This window comes from Herpailurus yagouaroundi, unplaced genomic scaffold (genome assembly GCF_014898765.1).
Source record: "Herpailurus yagouaroundi ecotype Mexico unplaced genomic scaffold, PumYag 192, whole genome shotgun sequence".
Lineage (NCBI taxonomy): Eukaryota > Metazoa > Chordata > Mammalia > Carnivora > Felidae > Herpailurus > Herpailurus yagouaroundi.
The window spans coordinates 4,541,792-4,568,705 of record NW_024412423.1 but is presented as its reverse complement, the minus strand read 5'-3'; the positions used below and the strand labels follow the sequence as shown (position 1 = coordinate 4,568,705).

General features: G+C 36.5%; 1 protein-coding gene across 4 annotated transcripts in view; it reads right to left on the bottom strand.

Annotated features, from left to right (window-relative positions):
• Positions 1 to 279: 279 nt before the first annotated feature.
• Positions 280 to 26,914, bottom strand: part of AP3S1 (adaptor related protein complex 3 subunit sigma 1) — a 74,384-nt gene continuing 47,749 nt past the window's right edge. Inside the window, exons 4-7 of one of the 4 annotated variants that reach the window (XM_040444269.1) lie at positions 25,735 to 25,806; positions 9,827 to 9,934; positions 6,712 to 6,752; positions 893 to 999 (exon numbers count right to left, since the gene is read on the bottom strand). In XM_040444269.1, coding sequence (XP_040300203.1) covers positions 6,717 to 6,752; positions 9,827 to 9,934; positions 25,735 to 25,806 — 216 coding nt within the window. In that variant the 3' untranslated portion in view covers positions 893 to 999; positions 6,712 to 6,716. Of the gene's footprint in view, positions 1,000 to 6,711; positions 6,753 to 9,826; positions 9,935 to 25,734; positions 25,807 to 26,914 lie in introns of all 4 variants that reach the window. The other 3 variants (XM_040444267.1, XM_040444270.1, XM_040444268.1) reach the window with 3 other exon arrangements.

Below are 26,914 nucleotides of genomic sequence, written 5' to 3'. Positions count from 1 at the left end.
GTTTGTGTTCAAAAGCAACGAGGTATTTGCCACAACTGTTTTTTGTCATCTGAGCAAGAAGGGAGAAGGGACCGGATGAAAGACTTAAAGCTATCTGTATAAAACAAGATGTTGCAATTTCTCACTACGGATTTTAGAAAAAAATCTGTCATCTCCCACCCCAGTTCTCTACACAGTGTGTGACCTCACACACTTGGCTTCTGAAATAACGGAGTTTTAGAATGATTTCACCAGTTTTTGAATATTTATTCAATTAAATAAATCAACATCAACAGCTGCTTAACAGTGATAAAATATACTTTTATTTACTTTGTTGAGTCAGAGGGTCGTAAAAAAATTATTGCTAAAGTAGATATCAGGCAAACAGAAAGGTGCTTTAGAAGTCCAGTTACCTTGGAGTTTATTTAAACTAAGAGAAAAAGATCATAATGTTTTCATGCAATACATACTTGGTTCTTTAAATAACAAGTGTGACAAATAACAGAAAGAACTATGGAATGCTGCACTTGTGATCCATACAAAACACCAACAGTTGGATTGTACATAGTTGAAAGAAATGTCTCACACACCTTTTGAAATACTGTAGTAGCCAATACATAGAGGCATGCCTTAGGTGGGCACGGGAATGCAGTTTAGAAAAGAAAGTGAAGTATCACACTGGAACTACCCCATTTCTTCAAAATCACTGAGCAGGAAAAGCAACATTGAACTTCCGTACGGGTTTTACACAACTTCTCTACAGTACCTTGACTTCAATCCAAGAGCAAAAGTTAAGACTCTCCTCCTCTATTTTTGGTAAACAACTGCATGGTAAACTTAGATGACTTTTCCCCCTGGATTTTACCTGGGAGTGGCCTTTTTAATTTTTTTTTATTTAAAAGAGGGCAGGTTTGGCACTTTTATACTGATGTCACCAATGTTAATATTTCTTGGGATCTCAGGAAGATTCATATTCTTTACAGCTGATACAGCACGGGCTGGAGCTCCCGCTAAGCCAGCCTGTATACAGAAGCAAATAAAAGAAAAAGAAAATGTACAACTCAGGTGTAGCTCATCAAAAAACACTAAAAATGGAGGACAATGATAAAAGATTTTCATATAACAAGCTTAGAGACCAGATGGTAGTTGGAATTGGTATGGGATGGTTACTTTGAAATTCTAATCTATAAAGAGAAAACAGTTGACACATTAAAAAGTACAGCGAATACATGCAATGATAACAACGGAAAGATTTACATACAAATAAATTAACCTGTGCTTAGATACCACATACAATATGCAGATGACAAAAACTACATCTTCACCTATATCCTGACTTACTGACTTATAATAGAAGCATGAGGCATATTTTACATTAGTTCCTTTTTAAACATCTCTTGCAACAACATGATGGATTTGGGTTTGTTTTTTGTTGTTATTGTTTTTTGTTTTCTTTTTGCTTTTGAAATAGCATTTATTATCAAACTGTGCTATGAAATAAAAACTGAAAGTAATAGATCATGCTTGCTTAGTTTCTTTACTTAGAGCCAACTCCTTAAAACATTTCAAAACGACAAATTTTTTTAAAAAAAATTCTTGTAATTGTGGAGGCTCTTCTAAACTTTTCTAGGAAAGTTCTAAAACATTGAAAAAAAAAAATCAGGCTTTTCAAGTAAAGCCTCAGTCCAAAGAGAACAGTTCTGCCTGAAAATGAGACTGCAACAAAGAGGATCTTTCCAACCCTTCGATGCATTAGAGACAATATAATGATTAAAAATACTTTGTCATATAAAGTAGATTCAATGACATATGTTCAGTTTACAATATACAAATTTAGAGATAGAATAGCATGAATACAAAAGGCAGTATTTCTATAAATAACTGAATTTTAAAGCTTCTAGTAACATTAGTGTACGATATTTGGCTTTATTCTTAATAGGGAAATTTATAATCTGTGAAATAATTTTCAAAGAAAATATGCTTAAAATTTAAAAGAAAAATGCAAATGTATCATCTTTCTCAAATAGCTACAAGAGTCTTCATACTTTTGGGATTTAATTTATATTTAGATTTCATCCATTTTTATTCAGGTGATATAAGAAAGCCAACAAACACGTCTGAATTCAGTGGCACACATCATCTTGCACAAAAGCAGACAATTAGGTAACAGAAACAAATCTTCCACTTTGCTTCAATTACACATATGAGACAATGTCTGTGTAATTAGAAACACTAGTTTTAAGTCCCTTTTTGAACTTTTAGGTCTTTTTCTCATATGTAATCCTACCTCTTTTGTTAATTAAAATAAGAGTAATAATAAAGCTGTTACCTGAGAAAAATCTTGACTGATACAAAATAGGCCAGTGTAAACTATTTGCTGAATAAAGGATACAAACATTGTTAAGCAATGAAATAAAAGCCATGGATTATCAAGTCAGAATTGGAAATAATAGAAAAATCAGTAAAATAATATTAATAATAGCTATGGTCCACACAGGCAATGATAAGGGTGATAGGGTGATATAAATGAAACACTCCATATCCAATTGAAAATAAATAGGGCTGGAGTATTCAATTTTTGTTAAGTGAATAGAGGTTAGTTGTTTTTCATTGACCTCTACATTTATACCTACCTGAAGCAATGCAGTTAATTTGTGTACCCCCAAAAGATGTTGGAGATATGAATAAATATTGCATATTTATCCAAAAGGGTCTTTAACCTGATTATCTCAAGTTCAACGTCTAGCTACCAAAATTTAGAATGGTTTAGGACCAAAGAAGGATCCATCTTATAGGCTCTCTTCCTTTCGCCCAAAATCTGTTGTCTGCCAAGGAACAAAAATTATTTTACAGAATTACAGCCATCCTGGAGCTCGTATCTTTCTAATTAAAAACCACTTGCCACCATTTTTACTTGGATGTGTCTATACAGGGTACAAATGATGAGTAGATTATGAAAAAGTATTGATAAGATATTTGAATACAAATATTTTAAAAGGCAGGAATTATTAGAGGACTTTATTACTGAGACAGAGAGAGAGTAGATATGTGTGTGTGTTTTACTGGATGCTATGGTTTTAACTTTTATAAAGAGTGAAAATAATTTTTGTCAGTATTAAATGTCATTGTCAGAAAGCCTTCTTTTCCATACCACCCTGTACCATGAACAGCTCTAGACTGAACCTGAGCAAAGAAAATGAGAATAAAAATGCGTCCTGTTAAATTTCTTTAGATTAAGTCGTTTCTTTGTGACCAAAGATGGTGTCGACTGTTAGCTGCTAATGAGAATACATAAAGTCAATATAGCAATTGATTTAAATAGCATATATGTGCCAAGTTCTTATTATGTAAAACCAAAAGAAGTTTCTAAGTACAACAAACTACAATTCCTCTAAACATAAGCAGCAAGCCGTAGACATGCAAAGGATGGTAACTATTCGGAACACGCAAATGAATTAAGAGAATCAAATTATTTCTCAAGCATGTTCAACACTTTTGTGTAGTATGTCATGAATTTAAATGGTAGGAAATAATTTAAAAAATCTGTAATGTGTACTTCAATTAAGTTTTAATTAAACTAACATTTTAAGAAATCAGATTCTGCAGAATATGAAATATAAGAAAAATGTAAGTAGGACTGCTGATCAGTAAACAGATGCTTAAATGAGCTTTCAATATCTCTATATAAAAATGAAGGGCTTTAAAAAAAAAAAAGACTATTCAGGTGGTCAATACCAGAAGTGCTGTAAAACAAACTTCTTTTTCAGACTTCCATGACAGTGAAGTCTGAAACATTTTTATTAAAGAAAAAAATATAAATGAGGTAATTTGCCATCAGGAGGTAAGTTTGCCAACAGAGAGGTATAAAGTAAATTTTATCTTAGTTAAGCTTATTTTTCCTTCAGTAACATACATTCAAAGCAACAAGATAATGTGTACTAGTTTGTTTGGTTTTTTTTGGACACTAAAATTTACAGAAATTAGGCTTACCTGACTTGTTAGTAGTGTGTACAATGTAAAATGTAAAATTAAGATACTCTGACAGCACAACATAGCTCTCTTAAAGATCTGAGATTACGCAGCTGACACAAAGCAGAAATAAAAAGAATGAAACCCTACTGGAGAAATAACTTGTTTCTGTCTATGTTATTGTACTCGAGCACCACCATGGCAGGCCGACTGCAGCGACTCCACTAACAAAAATAAATATGTGACTCCAAAGCAGTTAAGAGTATGAATTGGATGAGAGAATGAAGTACAGTATATAAAAGGATGGTCATGTTTTCTCTCCCATGGGATTAAATAAATTAACAGAATTAAGAGAAAGAAAACAAAATGAAGTCTGCAAGTATACCAAAATGAGGCCAAACAGATAGAAGACTTATACAGACATACTCTCGAAAATTTCAAGCACTTGAATCACAAAGATAGTAATGGATGGATATGATTTGTTTTTGATTTTGTTTTTAAATTGCCAGACCCAAAAATAAACAAAATATGTGCAAGCAAAAGTGAAAAAGCAGCATTGCTAAAATACATTTCAAAGGCTCCCTTCTCCTCATGCAATAAAGCAATTGACTTTCTCGAAGGGAAAAGGAAAGAATCTAGATATTTATTTCATCTAAGACATAAAATACTATCCTACCATCTTGAAATATTTTTCCCAGCTTGAAATGCCAAGTAAGATGGTAGGGGGATTAATTTGTACCTACTGAAACCTTTACCCACCCTTCCTGCTGGCAGCTGCTATATGCACATTCATAATTTTGACCTAACAGCAAAGTGAAAGAACATCAACATTAATAAACACAGTATTAAATGGTTTCAGACTCAAAATCATTAACAAAATAATGGCAGTTCTTGAATGCACGTTTTGAGCAAAATAGGAAATGTCAGTATTTTACTTTCTGAACGTAAGGTAGAATAACTTAATCTGGGATCTTGTAACAGGCTTGTTCTTTGCTTTAAAGGCAGTGCTTTAATATTACAATTAGAAACAAACAGGTTAGAAATGCTGCTAATGACAGTCCTTTAGGGAGCAAGAACTGGAACATTTTATCAAAAAGTTTTATCATAATTAGAATATTTAAAAATTTATAAACCGTCCCAATCATATAATCCGTTTTATATAATCTTCAGGTATATTTTCATTTCAAGCACAGGATTTGCCTGTGTGAGATAAATATAGCAGATTCGTGCCCAATTCGCAGATTTAACAGAACTAGTTCTGACTGTGCCAATGACCTCAGGGGGTCCTCACTGTAATTTTGTAGAAGAATAGAATAACTGCATGTCAAGGTAAGAAGCAGGGACCAACTCACAACCTGACCTTCCAACATCACTGTGTCTCAGGGCCACTTTTCTTACTCTCTGCTCTTTGAAAATAGAAACTTGATTTCAAAAGAGAAGAAATCTAATTACTAGTTCTCGTGATGGAAGTTAACAGACCCAAGCAGTTCTTGGCTAGAAAATAACAATCTGACATACATTAAAGACTAGAACGTAGAAATTGGCAGTGACGTGGATCAGTGGAGTAAATGAGACCATTATGGATTTTCTATTCCAGGGATAAAGTAATACAGATCTAAGGACCAAACGTCGTACTCCTAGCTTCATGACACAACCCGCAATCTTGGGATAAGATAAGCCACCTGTATGCTGCAGCTTCTCAAACCCATCCAGAAAGTAATAAATTCACGGCTGAAAAACAATGCCAAATTCTCAGTAGCATTTTGTGAATTCAAATTTTTTTTCCCTCTATGGGACTCAATATAGTATTTTCACTTTGAAATTTTTTAATGGAGGACTATAAGCACTTTGATTTTTGTACAGAAAAGGCTGTTCATCATCATTTAGATTGAAATTTCTAAAAAATTCTTTACACAGTTAATTTAGGGTGTGAAAAAATGCACACAAAATGTCAGAGAATATAGAGTTTTATGAAGCTAGGAGTCTACTGAGTCTTATTCTAATATGTTTGGGATGTCAGAAGGTTGCTATGCTGGAAAGCCATTTTATTTTGGTCAAAATATTTAATTCCAATTTTTAGAACATTTAGTGCAGTTTTAGGAGACTTGTTACCTGATACTTTTTGTTGGCCACTTTTAATATGTACTTGTTAGTCAAAAACATAAAAGCAATTGTTAAGACTTTGGAACTGAAAACCATTATGGGGAGAGAGAAAGTACTATTTAAGTCACTATTCTAAGCCTTCACTGCTTCTCACTTTGTATGCAAAACTTTAAAGGTTCATGAAGCCTTTAGTTTTCAAAGCACAGCTTCCAAATTTCAGCAGGCAATTTTATGTTAGAATTCTAATTTGAAAGATGGAGAAAAAACTAGCTGTGAGAGTTAAATTAAGATTGATTCTACCATATGATTCTCGAAATAAACTCTAAATTTTTATATAAAAGTAAACTGTCATTTCTACAAATGTAATTTGTCAGTTAAATGACAATGTTAAAAAAAAAGAACAAAAAATTTACTTTCCTTTCACAATGCAGGCAGACAAAACACAACAAACATGACATCGATGAGATACTAGTAAAATACAGTAAGTCCAATAAAAGATGAAGAAACTACAAGGAGAAACTAGAATGGAAAATTGGCTACAGGGACTACATGGGTTCATTAACACAAAGAATTTTTGAGTCTGGCCTAAATAATTAATTGCCTTTGACATCATTTTGCTTTCCCTTTGTTAAAGTACATTTTTCTCAAAGTCAGCAATACCTTGTCTACCTGTCCTGTCTGGGAGATTGAAAGATAAAGGTCTGTAAGAGAGAAGAATGGAAAGAGCTAGAAAGATCAGGATGTTCGGAAAAAAAAGAAGACTGACTTTAAAAAAGTAGTGACTATATTCAGACCCATTTACCCCATTTATTCATCTTAAAAATAACATGAAATACGTAAAAGCTAACAAGTCTCCCCGACTCCACCCCTCTACCCCCACCCCCAGGGAGTCCTGTATTCCTCAGGCAGATTCCTGAGTGCCTCTGACAACTTCTCCCAAACCCATCAACCTCCCAGCTTAAACCTTTTCCCAGACCACATTGTTAGTAAACCATTTTTCTGTCAAGTCAGGATAGATGAAAATACATTCAGAGCATATGGTTGTTTCTACTGTCCTTAAAGATCTGGCTGATCTTCGCTTACACTGGGAACTGAGGTGGTTCACTTCCAACTGTCACTGGAAATATACTACTTTTAAGCCAAAATAATAAACTCTTCAATTTCTGACATGGTAAAGGCACCTAGATATACCCATGTTGCATCTCAAGAGGTTTAACCTTAAATATACCTAGGCTGATTTCTAAAAGATAAATGATATTCTAAATATCACTTAAATTAATCTTAAAAATGATACCCCTCAGGTCTTTTCATCAACCATGATATTCTGGAATTTGATTCTTTCTTGGCAAGTGTTTGCTTGCATTTTAACTAAAAGTTAGTAAGAATCAGATAAAAAAAAGCTTATAGTGTGTCCTCAAATAATTCTGGATGATTCTATAATCATTCATATATTTGGTATAAATGCCCAGTTAAGAGAAACAGGGAAATGGGACCCATATGAAAACTTCCGACATTTCAATGTGTCTGGAATAAAGGTGGTAGTCTTCAAAACATACGTATGAAAACTACAGAAAAATTACACCAAGTCAACATTATTTTTCTGAAAATATGATCAGGACTAAATGGCCTCACTTGAATTCAAAATCCTACTTTAAAACATTAGCAGACATCACATCTAGAGATATACTTGATAAAAAACAATGTTGTGGTTTATTCCCAGATTTTCTTTTTCTCCTAATTTGTACCAGAAAACAGCAGATTGTGCGGGTTAAAAGATGATCAGTGGATGAAAAATATCAGTACTTTTTTCACCAGTACTTAAAACCATTTTAAATAGAAATGGTTCTGTGAAAAGACTTTTTTGTAAGTTACAGTATTCTTATAATGATTTCCATTGAAAATGTAAATTTTGTATTTTACTGCTTTTCACAGATAAGAAAAACTGCCTCATTAACAAAGTTGTACTGGACAATCAGAAAACAAATATCCATTATGCAATTATAATAGGTCCTTCATGACTTCTGTCAGTATTATAAACAGCAAACCAAGGCCAAAAAAAAAAAGGAGGACACCATCCATGAAAAGAAGTTAAAGAAATACCTGGAATGTGAATATTCCAGACAAAAGGTCAATATATTTTTACAGATAATCACACAGAAATCATCAATTACCACATTTCCATTCATTTCTGACAGATTATTAATGGATTGCGTCACTGTCTCTTGGCATTTAAAATCTATATCCACACATTTTTGTAAAGCAAGTTTTAACAGATTACATAAATTTCAAGTTATCACTTAAGACTTTACAGCTCAGAGGTTATAGTAAATCTCTTACTATACTAAACAATAAGACAAACCAACTATAGTCAATAATATTCTGGCTCTTTACCTTGTCCTAAAACAAAGCTTTCTGTATTAATCTAGTTTGTTTTCCCTTTTCAAAAACCAGTATTTTAAAAATGGCCGTAGAACACACAGCCTATACATAGTCATTGAAAAGAATCATAATTTCAAGCTCTTCACCATTACAAGTATCTCTTTTGGGCAATCATAGGGATGGTAAATTGAGATAAAGAGAAATCCAGAGCTATTGGAAAACACTGGAAAATGTTCAACAAAGCTTCAACTATTTCTAATTCTCAGATGCTGGATTTATCCATCATCCTATGTTTCATTCTATTCCAATGAGCATAGCATTATTATGTTAAACTGATCCTTTAAAGTACCAACAAGATAAAAACTCTTTAGAACTCACCTGTTATAAATTAATGCTAGCATATTTTTAATACCTTGCTGCTTTTATAGTAATATTTACTTTAAATCAACCAAACACCTGAACTTGAACTAATAATTATAAATATACAATTTGTTTTTCTAATCTGAGTTATGACTATAAATATCAAAGGTAGCAAATACAGTGTTGAATGAGATATCAAGACTATTCATCTTTCTAAACTTCCACTATTATAACAAGAAACAACCAAAATCGTGTGAACTTGAGTGGCTCAGCTACAGTACCTGTTATTGATAATCAGTACTTGAGGAAAGAATCACTAAAATTCTCAAGCAGGACTGTATACAATGCTAAAGTGCTGGTTGATTCTCATGCACCTAATCTAACAGAACAAAGTTAGGCACGTACGACTAACCAAATCTTTCTCATCTAGAATGCAGTAAAAGCCATGAATGCATGTATCAGTGTACAAAATATGTGCCTTAGCCAACTTGTGACCTCTGAGAAGGATCCAGAATTAAGCAATTAAGGCAATGAATTTTTTTCAGTGTTCACTCAGGCTTGCTAAGCCGCAACTGAAACCATAACAAATGAAATGCTCTATTCCTCATGAGAATCCCATTTCCTCTCCTCTCCTGTCCCAGAAATAGTTCTGTGACACTAAATTTATAAGTCTTTAAAAATACCAGTTCTTGGATTTCCCTGATAATTACTGAATTAGGTTTTGTAGGGCAAATTCTGATTTCATTATTTGAATATCTAATCTCTTTAATTTTCAAGCAACAAGAATCTGAACTATTTATTACCCAAGGCAGTTACAACTGTGACTAAAAGAGAATAGACAACACTATCAGGTGGATAATAGTCACAGAACATTGAACATACTAAGATATGCATATTCCATTTTTTATAACCTGAAGAAGCCTCTCAGCTGTCCTTAAAGGGTGATACTGAAGGACAAACGGTGAAAGCTACACATCATGCATAATTCGTGATCATGCTTTCTACCTTCATTACCTAGAGCACTTTCCATTCTTACCTCAGACTTCTCCAGTTTATTCTGGGCGTCAATTTGTGTAACAATCTCATTCATGTTGGTCTCCAACACCATCCCCCCCATCACCATTTCTGCAAGAATATTGTGAACCTAAAGGAAAAAATAATACATGGCCGTAAGGAAAACTCACTACAAAAATGTTTCATGATTCCAGTACTTTTTGTTTCAAAACTGCTGTGGCTATTTTATAAGTATGAAATGTAAAAAACAACAACAACAAATAATAACTTGGGGGGTGCCTGGGTGGCTCAGTCGGTTAAGCATCCAACTCTTGATTTGATTTAAAAAAAAAGAAAGAAGGGGCGCCTGGGTGGCTCAGTCGGTTAAGCGGCCGACTTCGGCTCAGGTCATGATCTCATGGTCCACGAGTTCGAGCCCCGCGTTGGGCTCTGTGCTGACAGCTCAGAGCCTGGAGCCCGTTTCAGATTCTGTGTCTCCCTCTCTCTCTGCCCCTCCCCTGTTCATGCTCTGTGTCTCTCTGTCTCAAAAATAAATAAACATTAAAAAAAAATTTTTTTTTAATAAAAAATTAAAAAATTAAAAAAAGAAATAAATAAAATTGAATAATATATATTTAACCAAAAGAAGTTTTTTTTTTTTTTAAATAAAATTACTTTATAATACCTTTTAGGTCCTATGCTACATACTCTGCCTGAATTATTCTTACGATAACCCTATGAGGTGTCTATACTGTTTTTATCTCTATTTTACAGATAAGGTAGTAGTTACACATGTATGAAAGGGCATACAAGTAATAAGTGGTAGAGTCAGTATTTATACCAGTCTAATTTCAGAGTGTCCATTCTTTTTTTTTTTTAAGTTTATTTTTGAGAGAGAGAGAGAGAGAGAGCGAGCAGGGGAGGGGCAGAGAGAGCGGGAGATACAGAATCTGGAGCAGGGTCCAGCCTCCGAGCTGTCAGCACGCAGTTCAACACGGGGCTTGAACCCACAGACCATGAGATCATGACCTGAGCTGAAGTCGGATGCTTAACCAACTCAGTCACCCAGACGCCCCTATATTATTTCTCATTCTTTTATAAGACTGTATACAAATGTATTCATGATTTTTAAATCCTATCATTATTTACTAATTTTCCATTTTGGAAAGATGGATACCTCATGTACAATTCTTGAAGAAAGAATTAGAGAAATCACTTTTCCTACAAACAAAACAAAACCAGAAGTCACAACTGTTTTAACTACTAGGGCTAACTATCATTACTTCTGACTGCTACCTCTTCTGCAACTAGATACCATTTATTAAAACTATGTTTTGGTGTTGCATTTAACAGTATCTAATTTAATTCTCATATTAACCTTTGTTACAGTTGAAAGAATAAACCAGCTTCCTCAAGACACGTAAACTAATACGTAGCAAACAAACAATTCAAACCTAAGTCCCAATCCTTGCTTTCTTCTGTTAACAAGAATACATGAAACTGATACACCAAATTAATTTTTAGCCATATTCTATGAAGATTCAATTAAGGCCAAGAAGGTGATTAGGTGATGAAATATAATGTTCTCACAATAGCTAACAGGTACTATCCAGAAGAAAAGTATTCAGAAAGAAAGGCCATGGCCAGCAAAAGATTCATTAAAACTTCTGTTTTAACAGTAGAATTTCCCCTCTTCTTTTTATTATTATTTTTTTAAGTTTATTTATTTTGAGAGACAGAACACAAGCAGGGGAAGGGCAGGGAGAGAGAGGGCAGAGAGAGAATCCCAAGTGGCTCCATGCTGTCAGTGCAGAGCCCGACATGGGGCTCGAACTCACCAACCGTAAGATTGTGACCTGAGCCAAAATCAAGAGTCATACGTTTAACCAAGTGAGCCACCCGGGTGCCCCTCCCTCTTCTTTTTAAAACAAATTCTCATGAGAAAGCACAAACTGTAGTGCTGATAAAAGTGTAGCAACTCCACCAACCTGACTTTGCTCAGGCTTTCTGGGGGGGCTCACCCCTACATACACTTAGTCCTGCCTTTCCAGAAACTCTCAGAAGCACAAGCAGATTAGTAGAAATTGTCGATTTCGGTATTATAGAAATGTCTACCAAGTTTAAAGGTATCAAAATATGAGAAGCCCGCAAATGTGGGTCATACCCAAGAAATTCTAAGAATGCATGATAATTTAATAAGGTCTAGGATGTAAATCTGTCCTCAAAGTAAAAATAACTCCTATGAAAGCAAATTCAGAAATCCAGAGAAAATAAATAAACAAGAGCCTGTGAGCTAAATCCTTAAACACAATGTCACTTATTAGAAATATAGTAAGTGCCTAAAGAATGTATTCTAGGTAAGGAGGTACTATGTGTATAAGTCCCAGGAGATTAACCATATGGGAATGAGAAGTATTAATTGGGAGGCCAGTTCAGTATTTTCAAGGTTATGGTTTTCAAGTAAGGTATGGAGGGATCACTTAGAAACTGTCCAGTGACCGAAAACTTCCACGTTTCAAGAATTGATTGGGAGGAATTTCTGGCAGACTTAGTAAGAGAAAGAAGATGATAAAAGCTTTAGCTTAGCTTTAACACATACGGATGACAGATTCCAGTATTCTGTCTTTAAATTTTACTTGAAACAGACTTAATGGAAATAAAAGGGTGACAATATGCTTGAAACATAGCTCATCTACTGAAATCCTTTGATGTTCACCTATAATAAGAGTTCGATAGGTTTTTATCCCCTTTTCCTGAATATTTATAGGTATTTAAGTGTTTTTAAAAGTAGCAAATACCACATTAATGATGTATTTTTGCTTTTTTGTTTGGATTTAACTATATATACCCTATCTATCCAACTGCATAGCTTCTTATGGACATAAACCAGAATTTCTAATTTCATTTTAATTTTTTTAAATCACAATATAAGGAAATTGTTAAAAGTTCAAGCTATACCAAAACTTAAGTATGAACAGTAACAGTCTCCACCACCCTCAACCTCTGTAGGTCCCTCTATCCAAAGATAGTCACAGTTAATTGCATCTTATACAGGTTTCTCCCACTTCCCGCAAAGTTTCCTTTGAGTCCTTTTACTTTTACAAAAGACCTATGCTCATATCTGTTTTTGTTAACTGCAAGAAATCCAAAGAGAATTTTCAACTTCTATGAAATGGTACTGCTTCAGTGCTTTAAGCCACTTCGGCTTATGAAGTGGTTTATAGGAACACTCTACTTTTTGGATAGCAAGGGAAAACCTGTACACCCTTCTTGAAAACTTTTTATGCATATACTTGTTATGTGTGTGTAAATCTAAGTCTAATTTATACAATCATATAATATACATTATAATCACAGTTCTGCAAGAGAATAAGGAATGGACTTAAAGAGGCACTAGGGAATTAAGGATGTGAGTTAAGAAAATAATAAAAGATAGTAATAAAATAATAAAAGATAATAATAAAAGATACAGATATATGTGCAAGAATGATCAAGCAACTTTGTTGGTAACAGTAAAAAGACAAAAAACCAAAACTGTAAAATGGTAAATCTATACCATTTTTTTAAAAATTGTATTCAAATTCCAGTTAGTGTAATATTAATTCCAGGTGTATAATACAGTGATTCAACACTTCAGACGTCACCAGGTGCTCATCACAACACATACACTCCTTAATCCCGGTCCCCTATTTAACCCATCCCCCCACCCCCGCCCTTCTGGTAACCATCAGTTTGTTCTCTAGAGTTAAGAGTCTGTTTCTTTTTTTTTTTTTTTTTAATTTTTTTTCAACATTTATTTATTTTTGGGACAGAGAGAGACAGAGCATGAACGGGGGAGGGGCAGAGAGAGAGGGAGACACAGAATCGGAAACAGGCTCCAGGCTCTGAGCCATCAGCCCAGAGCCCGACGCGGGGCTCGAACTCACGGACCGCGAGATCGTGACCTGGCTGAAGTCAGACGCTTAACCGACTGCGCCACCCAGGCGCCCCAAGAGTCTGTTTCTTGGAAATCTACCCTGTTAATGAGAGACATCTACAGATTCCTTAGTAATACAGATTATTAAATGAAAAGATGGATGGGATAGAATAATACCTATAATATGATCCCACTGAGGTATACAAGAAAATTACATGTACACACCTACTTGGATATACCCAGAAAATGCCTGAAAGACATGCAAATACTTTTTATCCATCTACCTACTGAAGGACATCTTGGTTGCTTCCAAGTTTTGGCAATTATGAAATAAGCTGCTATACGCATATGTGTTCGGGTTTTTTTGTGGACTTAAGTTTGCAACCCCTTTGGGTAAACACCAAGGGGCATGATTGCTGGACTGTATGGTATGAACATGTTTAGTTTTCTCAGAAACCACCATGCTGTCTTCCAAAGTGGCTTTCCCATTTTGCATTCCCACCAGCAATAAATGAGAGAGTTCTTTATCACCACTAGGTGCTGTCAGTGTTCAGGATTTGGGCCATTCTAATAGCAGGTGTATAGTGGTATTTCACTGTGGTTTTAATTTTCTGCAAATATTTTGAAAGGATAGTAGTTACCTACAGAATGGAAATGGAGGACTGAGGAAGAATAGAGACTTGTCTTTCGCTTTATAATTTTTGTTTATTTGTTCTGAAAACTTTTAGCATGTGCATATACTAAAACAAAAACGAACAAACAAAAGCTTGCTAAAAATAAAAGAGTGTCACATAGTAATTCAGAGAAATAATATTAAAGGTTATAGCCATGCACATATTTAGGTCAATTTAAGAGGCAGCCCAAAGGTGTTGGATATTTGTAAGTGATAAGAGAAGCGTGTCACTTTTTCCATGCATTTAAATAGTAAAAATTCTATCTCATTGTAAGTGTCAGTGCAGAACTTGGAGACTTTTGCTTAAAACTACTTTAACTTATTTAAGATTAAATGTTCTCTAGGGGCGCCTGGGTGGCTCAGTGGGTTAAGTGTCCGAAGTTGGCTCAGGTCATGATCTCACGGTTCATGCGTTCGAGCCCCTATCGGGCTCTCTGCTGTCAGTGCAGAGGCCGCTTCAGATCCTCTGTCCCCTCCCTCTTCTTCTATCCCTCCCCCAATCATACTCTCTCAAAAATAAACAAACACTAAAAAATACATAAATAGTCTCTATATTATTATTATTTATAAAATATAATGTACATTGTGGGTATCTAATGAATGTTACACACAAATTTTCTTCAAAATTATTTATCTCAATTATCTTAAAACTCAAAAGTTGAAGAACAAGCCATGTGTTTTTCTTTAGCAATTTTTACCACTCCATCAGTAAACCATGTTTATTAAATATTTTCTTAAGTGTTGATTTAAATCCCAGTTAATATACAGTGTAATATTAATTTCAGGTGTACAAGTTAGTGATTCAGCACTTCCACACATTACCCGGTGCTTCTCACACATTTATTAAATATTTATGTAAAGAGTTCACTGACAGCAGCATCCTGGTTTGAGGAAAGTGCACGTAATCACTGGAGACTAAAATGAAGATTAAATCAAACACATTTCACTTGTAACAGTTCCCAGCCCTCCACCGGATGGAATGAAGCATATAACAAAAGATGACAAAAGGAAAGGAGGTCCAGTTATACAGATTCCTTTCTACAGACTGTCACTTGTTTGTAGAGTATCAAAGTTACTTGCTCTAACTTCTGTTAGAAATGAAGTCCTCTGCACCAAGTATTTTTCACTTTGCATTAACATTTGATGATAGGGGTGGTCAAGTAAAATACGGCAGATCATTCTGTTTAATTCTTCACCTAAGAATAAAGAGGATATGTACGTATTGACGGGAGACTCTAAAGACACATGAAGTTAATAAAGCAAGGCACAGAAACACTGTGTAAAATAAAAACCAACCTGATCACTCACTAGACCAAGAGAACTATGCCTATCTTTGAAAATAGATAGGAAAAAAGTCTGGAAGCCTACCTAGCCAAACTAGGAAGAGAAATGACTGTAGGGAAACAGCGTGGGATGAGGTTGAGTGGATATGAGGAAGGGGACAAGAAAAGAAGAACTTTAATGTTTAAGCATATAGTCTTTAGTATTGTTGGGCTTGTTTCTAAAGAAAGGGAAGTATTATTCATGTAATTTTAAAATAATAAAATCGTTTGCTATACATAACACTGCCATGTTCTTTAATGGTTTTATGTCTGTCAGAGAAACAGAGACACAGACAGGTGTCTGCTCGAAAACGACAAGCTACAGGAAGACAAGGATAAGAGCACCGTCTTCTCATCACCCTGCAGAGGGTTAAGGGCTCAATAAATATATATATTTTTAATGTGTTTTGCAAGGAACACCTCCTCCTTCTCTCGCTTGAGGCAAAAGGAAACTGAACAGGAGTTTTAAAAGTATGGATGGAGGGGGAGTAAAGCAGAGTTACTGGTCTACTCTAAAAACTGTAATGCTGTAGGGGCGCCTGGGTGGCGCAGTCGGTTGGGCGTCCGACTTCAGCCAGGTCATGATCTCGCGGTCCGGGAGTTCGAGCCCCGCGTCGGGCTCTGGGCTGATGGCTCGGGGCCTGGAGCTTGTTTCCGATTCTGTGTCTCCCTCTCTCACTGCCCCTCCCCCGTTCATGCTCTGTCTCTCTCTGTCCCAAAAATAAATAAACATTGAAAAAAAAAAATTTTTTTAAAAACTGTAATGCTGTAAGTCATGACTTTTTAACTATTATGACAGAATAGCCAACTATGATGAAATGACCGATTTTAAATTGTTAGAAAATTTCAATTTATGTACTTCTGTGGGTCATACTGTTGTTACTGATTTGATAATAAAACTTAAATACATACATTTGCTAATAAAAATTTTAAACACTAAAGTAATCTATTAACACCTGTATTTGTAATTCTAACTGTTGTAAATAGATCACTCTTCATGTTTTGGTATTTCTTCAAATCTAAGCTACAACTGATTATTTAAAAAACCATTATGTTACATACTACTGAAAAGGAAAAACACTGCCAATTAAATTATGACAAGCTGTAGAATATAACATGCATCCCAATCTCAAAAGTGTTAAAATGTGAGAGAAATCTGCAATTTTAGAGGCAACGAAATATGGTATTTTCTCCTCAATTTTAGCCCCATGAGGGTTGCTAAATAAAATAAAAGCTACAACGAAAAAATTTAAGTAAAAAAATGAGTGTTTTGGGGGCTTACTGGTGTACTGTCAACATTAGAAAAACGTTTAATTCTGGATGTATTTTGAAAGTAAATGCATTAGGGTTTCCTGATTAACTGGATCTATGATAGAGAAAGATTCATTAGAAATGATTCTAAGTTAAAGAGAAAAAAAAAAGCTTAGCTTCAGAGATATACCCTCTCAAAATGGATTTATCACAATTTAATTAAATCTAAAAATATTTTTTTAAGTTTTTATTTATTTTGAGAAAGAGGGAGGGAGAGAGAGAGCAAGTGGGGGAGGGGCAGAGAAAGAAAGAGAGAGAGAATCCCAAGCAGGCTCCATGCTGTTAGCGCAAAGCCCAATGTGGGGGTTCGATCCCACGACCGTGAGATCATGACCTCAGCCCAAGTCAAGAATCGGACGCTCAACCAACTGCGTCTCTCAGGCACCCCAATTTAAAATTTATTTTAAGGGGCGCCTGGGTGGCGCAGTCGGTTAAGCGTCCGACTTCAGCCAGGTCACGATCTCGCGCTCCATGAGTTCGAGCCCCGCGTCGGGCTCTGGGCTGGTGGCTCGGAGCCTGGAGCCTGTTTCCGATTCTGTGTCTCCCTCTTTCTCTGCCCCTCCCCCGTTCATGCTCTGTCTCTCTCTGTCCCCAAAATAAATAAAAACGTTGAAAAAAAAAAAAAATTTAAAAGTTATTTTAAGGGGTTCCTGGATGGCTCAGTCGGTTAAGCGTCTGACTTCAGCTCAGGTCATGACCTTGTGGTCCATGAGTTTGAGGCCTGCATTGGGCTCTGTGCTGACAGCTCAGAGCCAGGAGCCTGCTTCGGATTCTGTGTCTCCCCCTCTCTCTGCCCCTCCCCCGCTCATGCTCTGTCTCTCCCTCTCTCCTTCAAAACATAAATAAACATTAAAAAAAAAAAAAAATGAAAGAAGTGACTAGGGGCGCCTGGGTAGCTCAGTTGGCTAAGTGTCTGACTTTGGCTCAGGTCATGATCTGACTGTTCCCGAGTTTGAGTTCCGAGTCAGGGTCTGCGCTGACAGCTCAGAGCCTGGAGCCTGCTTCAGCCTCTCTACCCCTCCCCCGTTCTGTCTCTGTTTCTCTCAAAAATAAACATTAAGAAAATAAATAAATAAAAATAAAAGTATTTTTAAATTTTGCTATAATTATTCTCCAACAGGCTGACATACCAAAGTGTTATACAAATCAAAACTTACAGCTGATGTTATTAACCTTACGAAAGTATTTGCTGGGGCACCCGGGGGGTTCAGTAGGTTGAGTGTCCGACTCTTGATTTCAGCTCAGGTAGTGAGATTGAGTGCCACACTGGGCTCTGTGCTGAGCGTGGAGCCTGCTTGGTATTGTCTCTTTCCCTCATGTTCTACGCCTCCCCTGCTCACATGCATGTTCTCTCTCTCTCTCTCTCTCTCTCTCACACACACACACACACAAAATAAACATTTAAAAAAAAATAAAGTATTTGCTAAGAAAATAATCAGTTTTATAGTCATCTGGTTAATATTATCTTGAGATTGAGTCAGTTAAGCAGATGCTGTTGCTAAATAATATATCCTCCCCCAAACTACTGATGTCTTTCATACTATGTTATCATAATGACTTATCATTATAATGTATCAATCTAACATATATCATGTTATAAAACAACATTCTAAAGTATGACAATTTGGGAAATAATTCTGAAAGGAATTAGGAGTATATTTTGTTAGCCTATCAAAATTTTGGTACAATTTTCAAGACAAAAGTAGAAATGAAAAGCATGTAACTTATTAATAATAATGAAGACATTTGTTAACTGCTGACCAATTAACAAATGGAAAGCAACAGGGATATAGTAATTCAAAGTAACGGATAAGAGTAAACCTATTTTGGTACATGATGCATGTTATACTAACACTGAATATTTCAAAATCTGAAAATTCAAAATATTCAAGTCTGAAAAACTGGAAAGCTGTTCTACTTTCTGTTCTATATTCTGGGCTGAATATCAAGATATCCTTTTTAAAAACTGCTTATTATAAAAGTCAGAGCTGCTCATTAAAAGATCTTAAACTATTCCAACTGCCTTTTCCCCCCTTCCTGGCTTATGTTTTCTTGGCGACTTGTATTTTAATGCTACAAACTCTTTTCATATTAATTCCACAAGTACTTTAACAGTCAATGTTCTTTTACCCTCACCCACACATTTGCAACTTTCTTTGTTCTTCTTCCTTCTATAACTCACTCCTGATATCTGACACTTCCTTCTGTGTCAAGTACCTTCTTTTAGAATTTCTTTTGAGAAAGGCTTGAAGCAAACTCCCTCATTAGTTTTCTTTGACAAAGTCTTTATTTTATTTTCTTGTAAGATATTTTTGCCAGCTTTAGAATTACAGTTGGACAGCTATTTTCTCAATACATCGCCTTCTAACTTCTGTGACTGCCGTTGAGAAGTCATTTCCCAATTTAACCGCTGCTCTTGTGAAGGTAATGTTTATTTCTGGATGATTTTAAGAGCTCTTTCTCTGTTCTTCAACTGTACTATAATTAGTCTAAATGTAGATTTATTTTTATTTATTCTACTTGTGATTCTTTAATGTGTGGATTGGTATCTTTCCTCAATTCTGGCAAATTCCCATAATTTCAGATGTTATGAAATAAATAAGAACTTATTCTTCTGAAACTGAGAATAAATGTCCATTAGACCTTTCTTGCTCTATCTTCCCTGACCTATAAACTGTCTTCCATATTTTCACTCTTTCTTAAGAAGTTTTTTATGCTGCATTTTGGACAACGTGTTCTATTTTTCCATTTACTCAGATATGTGTAATCTACCTTTATATACCCATCCACTGAAATTTTTAATTTTGACAGTTCTGCCTCTTCTAGAAATTCTATGGAGTTGTTTTTCAATCATCTAGACTCTTTTTTGTAATACTTTATTCATTACAAATTTTATCAGAATTGACTTTCTAACAACTCGCTCAGTTGATGGGATAGGGGCTGGTGGGTCTGGGGCCAACCTTTTGGCTGGTGCTGGCAGGGAAGAGTGGAGACTGGCATGTCTGGAGTTTAGCTTTCCAACAGCCCGGCCAGGAATTTGGTTACAGAAAGGAAGAATTGAGCAAGTAAGTAAATGCATAATAAATAATGGGGATACTAAGTATGAGAATAATCGGCATAATCTTTCACTGTCAGAGTAGCAAGTTGCAAATACAGAAAAGGAGAAGGCTGGAATAAATTCTGTAGCGTTGCACTAGACTCTGAGGCATTAAGAAGAACTCAGTGATTTTTGATATACATAAATATTTAGAAATAGGTTAGGGTGCATGTATGCGTGCACACATACCTACATCTATTTCCCTGCTTGGTTCAGAGAACCAGGAGTTACATGATGCCAAGACTGTCATTTCTAAATATCACTGTCCCCTAAAAGGAACCAGCATTCCTTGAAGAAATAGGTGACTCAAGGGCTGGACAGAAAATATGCTCTCTCCATAGAAAAGGCCTAGAAACAATGACCAGCCTCATAGTTATGAGCACCTCCAGACTGTGGTTTCCATACACCATTTCCCACTAAAAGGAATCAGGGCTCCTACATGCAATGGCTGACAATATGTCTATAGAGGAAGAAATGAAGAAAGCGAGTCTAACATCTAGTTGTGCCAGAACACAAAACAGCTATCAGAGTCCATGGAGAGGAGGGAACGGCAAAAGGACCCAGAAGATGACCTGAAGAGGCTCCCATGGGTCAAGAAAGGTCAATCTGAGCATCCAAAAAAGTAATATCTCCAGTGGATTAAAACAAATGAATTCTGGGGCGCCTGGGTGGCTCAGTCGGTTAAGCGTCCAACTTTGGCTCAGGTCGTGATCTCGCAGGCTGTGAGTTCGAGCCCTGCGTCGGGCTCTGTGTGGACAGCTCAGAGCCTGGAGCCTGTTTCAGATTCTGTGTCTCCCTCTCTCTGCCCCTCCTCAAAAATAAATAAACGTTAGAAAAAAATAAATAAAAAAATAAAACAAATTCTGTTCAAAGTCCTACGTTACAGGGTACTTGAAAGAAAGAAAGAAAGAAAGAAAGAAAGAAAGAAAGAAAGAAAGAAAAAGAAAGAAAGAAAGACAATCATTTTTGGTGGGTATTAGGGAACCAAATGGTTATGAAAACTGGTCAAGAATTTACCTGCCTTTCCTATACAAACTGTACCTTTTAAACCCATCATCTCTGTCTTTTAATTCATTTAGTTCACACTTAGTGTACTAAATACCTACTTTAAAATTTCATTTAAGTTACTTTCATTTTTCATCACAAAGTTGGTTGGTTTGATCAAATTTTACTTATATTCTCCCCCTCCTCTTTTAAACCAAAGATTCTACTGTTTATAATAATGATTATGATTTCTTTCTATTTTCTCTTAATCAAATAAATGACTTTACTATTACTTGTAAAACCTTCCTATGTGAGCGAGAAACTGTTTCAGATCAGAACGTCTTGGTGTGTGTGTGTGTGCCATCTTTAGTCTTCACATCCAGACCAATTCTGGGTAGCGGGGGGCTATCTCTACCTCAGGGTGTCTACAATGTTAGTTTATGTGGCTGATACAGAAATAAGTACTTAAAGATTCATAATAAGATACAATAAAGACAGTAAAGGAAAAGACACAAGCTTAAGGGCTGGGCATTGGGCCACATGGAAAGTGGTATACTGAGGCTAGAAAATGAGTGATCGATGTATGCAGTAGCAAAACATTTGGTAAAGCTATCACCTGTGACACTTTGAAAAGCAGATAAATTTGCCTACGAAAGCTCTTCTCTCTGACATAGACACTGACGATGCTCCGGACAGTGACAGCTTTGTTACCGTGGATCCCAGAATTAAGGTATATGGAACAAGATAAACATACTGCATGAATGAGAGGTATTCTGCTATTTCTTAAACTGTAGCATAAACTAGCCCATCCCGATTGAAAACAGAAGGGGTAATCTTTACAACTTCCCCCTTTCACTGAACCAGCTGTGGTCCAAAAGGAGGCTGAGGGCTGCGTGCAAAATTTTGTAACTGCCCCTAAGAAAAAATGAGCTAAGCTGGTTAGGAGATCCCTGGCTGGGGAAGGTCCAGGGCTGCCTAAGAGTTGAAAACAATCCTACTTTCATAGAAGGGCTCAAAACAAGACTAGCATTGTTTTAGACAGAGAAGGGAGGGATAGGAAAGGTCCTGCTATCCTGAAGCTTTTATCTCACTGCACTGAAAAAAATTAAAACAAGAGCTTAGCCCAGAAAGAACAGACCTAGTTAATTTTGGCAGGTTCTAAAATAGTGATACGGGGCGCCTGGGTGGCGCAGTTGGTTAAGCGTCCGACTTCAGCCAGGTCACGATCTCGCGGTCCGTGAGTTCCAGCCCCGCGTCAGGCTCTGGGCTGATGGCTCAGAGCCTGGAGCCTGTTTCCGATTCTGTGTCTCCCTCTCTCTCTGCCCCTCCCCCGTTCATGCTCTGTCTCTCTCTGTCCCAAAAATAAATAAACGTTGAAAAAAAATAAAATAAAATAAAATAGTGATACACTGTTGTACGAAGGTATAGGCTACACATACTATATACCGCAGGATTCCATTTTTGTTGGTCTTAAAGATGTATTTGTTGGGGCGCCTGGGTGGCTTAGTCGGTTAAGCGGCCGACTTCGGCTCAGGACATGATCTCGCGGTCCGTGAGTTCGAGCCCCGCGTCGGGCTCTGTGCTGACGGCTCAGAGCCTGGAGCCCGTTTCAGATTCTGTGTCTCCCTCTCTCTGACCCTCCCCGTTCATGCTCTGTCTCTCTCTGTCTCAAAAATAAATAAATGTTAAAAAAGAAATTTAAAAAAAAAAAGACGTATTTGTTTCTGTACTTGCTTGTACAAAACAATCTAGAACTCTAACACTCTAAAATGTTAACACTAATGTTCATTAAACAAGTAGAGTGAGGTGGTTCTAATATCTAACAGCCTAAGTAAGCAAACTAAAACCTAAGCCTGTAAATGTCTCAAGGTTAAGAAATCAAAGCCTAAAGACAACCCATCACAGCAAACTCGACTTTCTCAAATAATACAACTGCTTGAGTTATAATCAGTTAATTCCCTTGCTTTGCTTCCGCCTTTTCTCTATAGAAGCCTCTCCCCTCGCTCCTGTTGGAATACTCCTAAACATTCCTGGTTTGGCACCGCCCAATTTGAATCCGTATTGTTCAAATAAACTGATAAAACTCTTTTTTTTTTTTTTAATTTTTAACGTTTATTCATTTTTGAGACAGAGAGAGACAGAGCATGAATGGGGGAAGGTCAGAGAGAGAGGGAGACACAGAATCTGAAACAGGCTCCAGGCTCTGAGCTGTCAACACAGAGCCCGACGCGGGGCTCGAACTCACGGACCGCGAGATCATGACCTGAGCTGGAGTCGGACGCCCAACCGACTGAGCCACCCAGGCGCCCCTGATAAAACTCTTAATATGCCTCAGCTTTTCTTTGAACATAAGGCAACCTCTGAAGTTGAATGGCTTCTACTTATTTTCCACTAATCTGTATTTTCTGATTTTTCTTAAGTGAATGTATATCAATCAATGTAAATTAGAAGTTTTAAGGGGCGCCTGGGTGGCTCAGTTGGTTGATCATCGACTTCGGCTCAGGTCATGATCTCACGATTCGTGAGTTCAAGCCCCAAGATGGGCTCTGGGCTGACAGCTCGGAGCCTGGAGCCTGCTTCGGATTCTGTGTCTCCCTCTCTCTCTGCCCCTCCCCCCCTTGCGCTCTGTTTCTCTCTCTCAAAAATAAACATTAAAAAAAAGAGGAAATTTTAAAAACATTGTGTACCATGTACGGAATCTGTAGATAAGTGGAGCTTAATTTCCCTCTTACAGATCTCTTTTATTCTCTAGTACAAACGTGAGAACTTTACTCTTACTACAATGTTTCTAAGAGATTCCTCAATTTTCTTAAACTGCTAGATGTATTACACAAACTAATGATTTTGAACAGTCTTTTTTAAGCATTTTAATCATATTTAAGCATTTTAATCATGTACCAAAACATAATTTTGAATATTGCAAACCCTAATGCCTAAAAATAACAGAAGCCTTTGTAATTGTGAAAAAGTGCAAGGTACCGTAATTAGAGAAAAACTAAAAACTGACTCTTAAAAATATCAAGTTTAAGTCTTCTGCCCAAAATCAAGTCATTTAATAAATAAGAAATATGACCTAGAAAACTGGCTAATAATAAAAGTATTCTTTGATTATTCAGAAATAATAAAATGCATTCCTTCGTTGTGCTATATCGTGAATGTGGTAGCAGTCACATAACTATATATGTCTTCTGGGACTAACTAAATGTGTGCTTAAAACTGCCGAATTTTGGGGGCGCCTGGATGGCTCAGTTGGTTGAGTGTTCGACTTTGGCTCAGGTCACAATCTTGCAGTTTGTCGGTTTGAGCCCCACTTCTGGCTCTGTGCTGTCAGCATGGAACCTGGAGCCTGTTTCAGATTCGGTGTCTCCCTCTCTCTCTGCCCCTCCCCAGCTCGTGCTCTGTCTCTCTCTCTCAAAAATAAATAAATGTTAAAAAGAATAAATAAAAAAAAAATTAAAAAAACTGAATTTTGGGGTGTGTAAATTATACCTCGATAAAGCTGATTTTTAAAAATCACCTTTTCTGCTAAAATTTTCAGCACATTGTTTCAGGCTATTTTATTCAATGGATTAATTATTCAAAACAACTTGTTACTGACGCCTGTGTGGCTCAGTTGGTGAGCTTTGGATTCTGTTTCCCCTCTCTCTCTATCCCTCCCCCACTTGCACTCTGTCTCTTTCAAAAAGAAACAAACACTAAAACCAAACCAAAACAAAAAACCTTGCTACATTATATAAGCTTAATAAAGAAAAAAACCTGTGTGTGGTAAAAGTGTACTCTCTTCCTCCCAAATTCCCTATCACCAGCACCAGGTAATAAATACAGGCTACAAAGTTCAGCAATCCTTCCCTCCTCTCATGTATGGAATCTGTAGGTAAGTGGAGCTTTTTAGCAGACCATCATGTCTTATCAATTCACCCTCCTGCATCCCTACTGTACTGTCTTACTTCTCTTCTTTCTGGAACTCCTCAAAAAGATTTCTAGCGGATTTCCCTGCCTTTAATCTCCCACCTACCACCAATCCGATCCAATCCAATCTTCGTAATGTAGAAAAAACTGATCTTGCCAAAACAAAACAAAACAAAAACCAATGTACAAACAAGGCAACAATAAATGCCAATACATATTTTTATTAAAAAAATTAAAGTGCGCCAGAACAAAGTCCAAAATCCGTGCACTGAAGACACTTAAATTAGGCCTCTCAATCAATACCACCCCACCCCCACCCCCAAAACACACACACCAAAGGCCTGTATTTTATATCTCTGCCTCTAGAGCCATCCTCTCCACTTCGGTCAGTGAAATATCTACTAATCCTTAAAAATCCAACTTTAATGTAATCTCCTCCACTCACATCCCCCTGGGCAGGGGCAGGTGGGACAGCTGTGTTCCCATTAACACTCAACACACTGCTACTTAATGAATGCCACGGTCTCCTCCTCTAGATGTGGATTCCTCTGGCCAGGGTCTGAATCTTCGGCACCAAGCGCAGTGCCTGGTTCATAGTAAACATAATTTATTAGTTATACTAAACAAATAAGGAATAAAAATAGTATTATTCACTAAATCCATTTTTACTTTGACAAATACAAAATAACATTTTTCTTAGATACAGAGCTCAGAAGATTTAACAATACAGAAAGAGTACCTTGTCTACATGGAAAATTAAATCCAGTTCACAGACATTTTCAAAACACTTGTCTAACGTTTCCACAAACACCTGAAGAAAAAGAAAAGAAAAAAAGGTTAAGAGCTCTTGAGAACTGTATAAATTCATTCAAACCTATCATCTACAAAGGAGACAATTCTTAACTGTGAACACTTTTCTAAACTCCACTATCACATTTGTTTTAAATTAAATACTGCATTAAGTGCAACAGGAATAATTATACACTATTGCTCATAACTATGTTTCAGTACATTAACATACAAAACAAAATAAACTTTGCTGAAAATAACTAAAACTAGAAATTCTTAGCACCATTACTTTAAAAAGTGCTGAAAAAAAAAATAATCAAATCAGGCTCCCTATCTTCATGTGAGGAAAAAAGAAAGCTTACTGGAAAGATTTATCACAATAGATGGACATAGTCCAAGTATCTACCACATCTAATGCATCCAGTTTGTAATAAGCAATTAATTCAGGATAAAAGATCACTCAAAATTATCTATGGAAAAAGCAAAAAAGACTTTGGAATCAAACTCACCTCAGTTCAAGCTCTGGTTTGAATACCTTGTAGGGCCTTGCGGGGGAAAGGGTTAACGCAGCAGGCCTGTGAGGCTCAAAACCTACACATCCCCCAAAATGGCCTGTTTACCAGACTAGCCCTTGACTAGCTCCTGGGAACTGAGCTCTGAGCCCCTGTACAGTTCTGATAAGTATGTTCTGGCATGCCTGAGTCCTTGGGCTGCACTGTATACCAGTCTGAACAAACAGTTTATGCTAACAATGTGATTTATGATGAACAACTCCTTACCTCTGAGGTTCTAGAGCTTAAGTAAGCAAGGTCAAGTCACGATGGTGCCACATGCCTATGTGACTGACCCCCAACAAAAATCCTGACACACAGGCTAGGAGTGACTGTCCCTGATTGCGAACACATTACACATACCATTTCTGGGGGAATTAAAACATATCCTGCGTGACTCCAGTGGGAAGGGACACATCGAAGCTTGCGCCTGGTTTTCTCCAGACATCCCCTCATGTGCTTTTCCTGTTTCTTACCACTGTACTAAACCCTAACCATGAGCACAGCAACTGTGGAGTCCTGTGAATCCTAGCAAATCAATGAGATGGTCTTGAAGACCTTTGACACAAACTTTCAAAA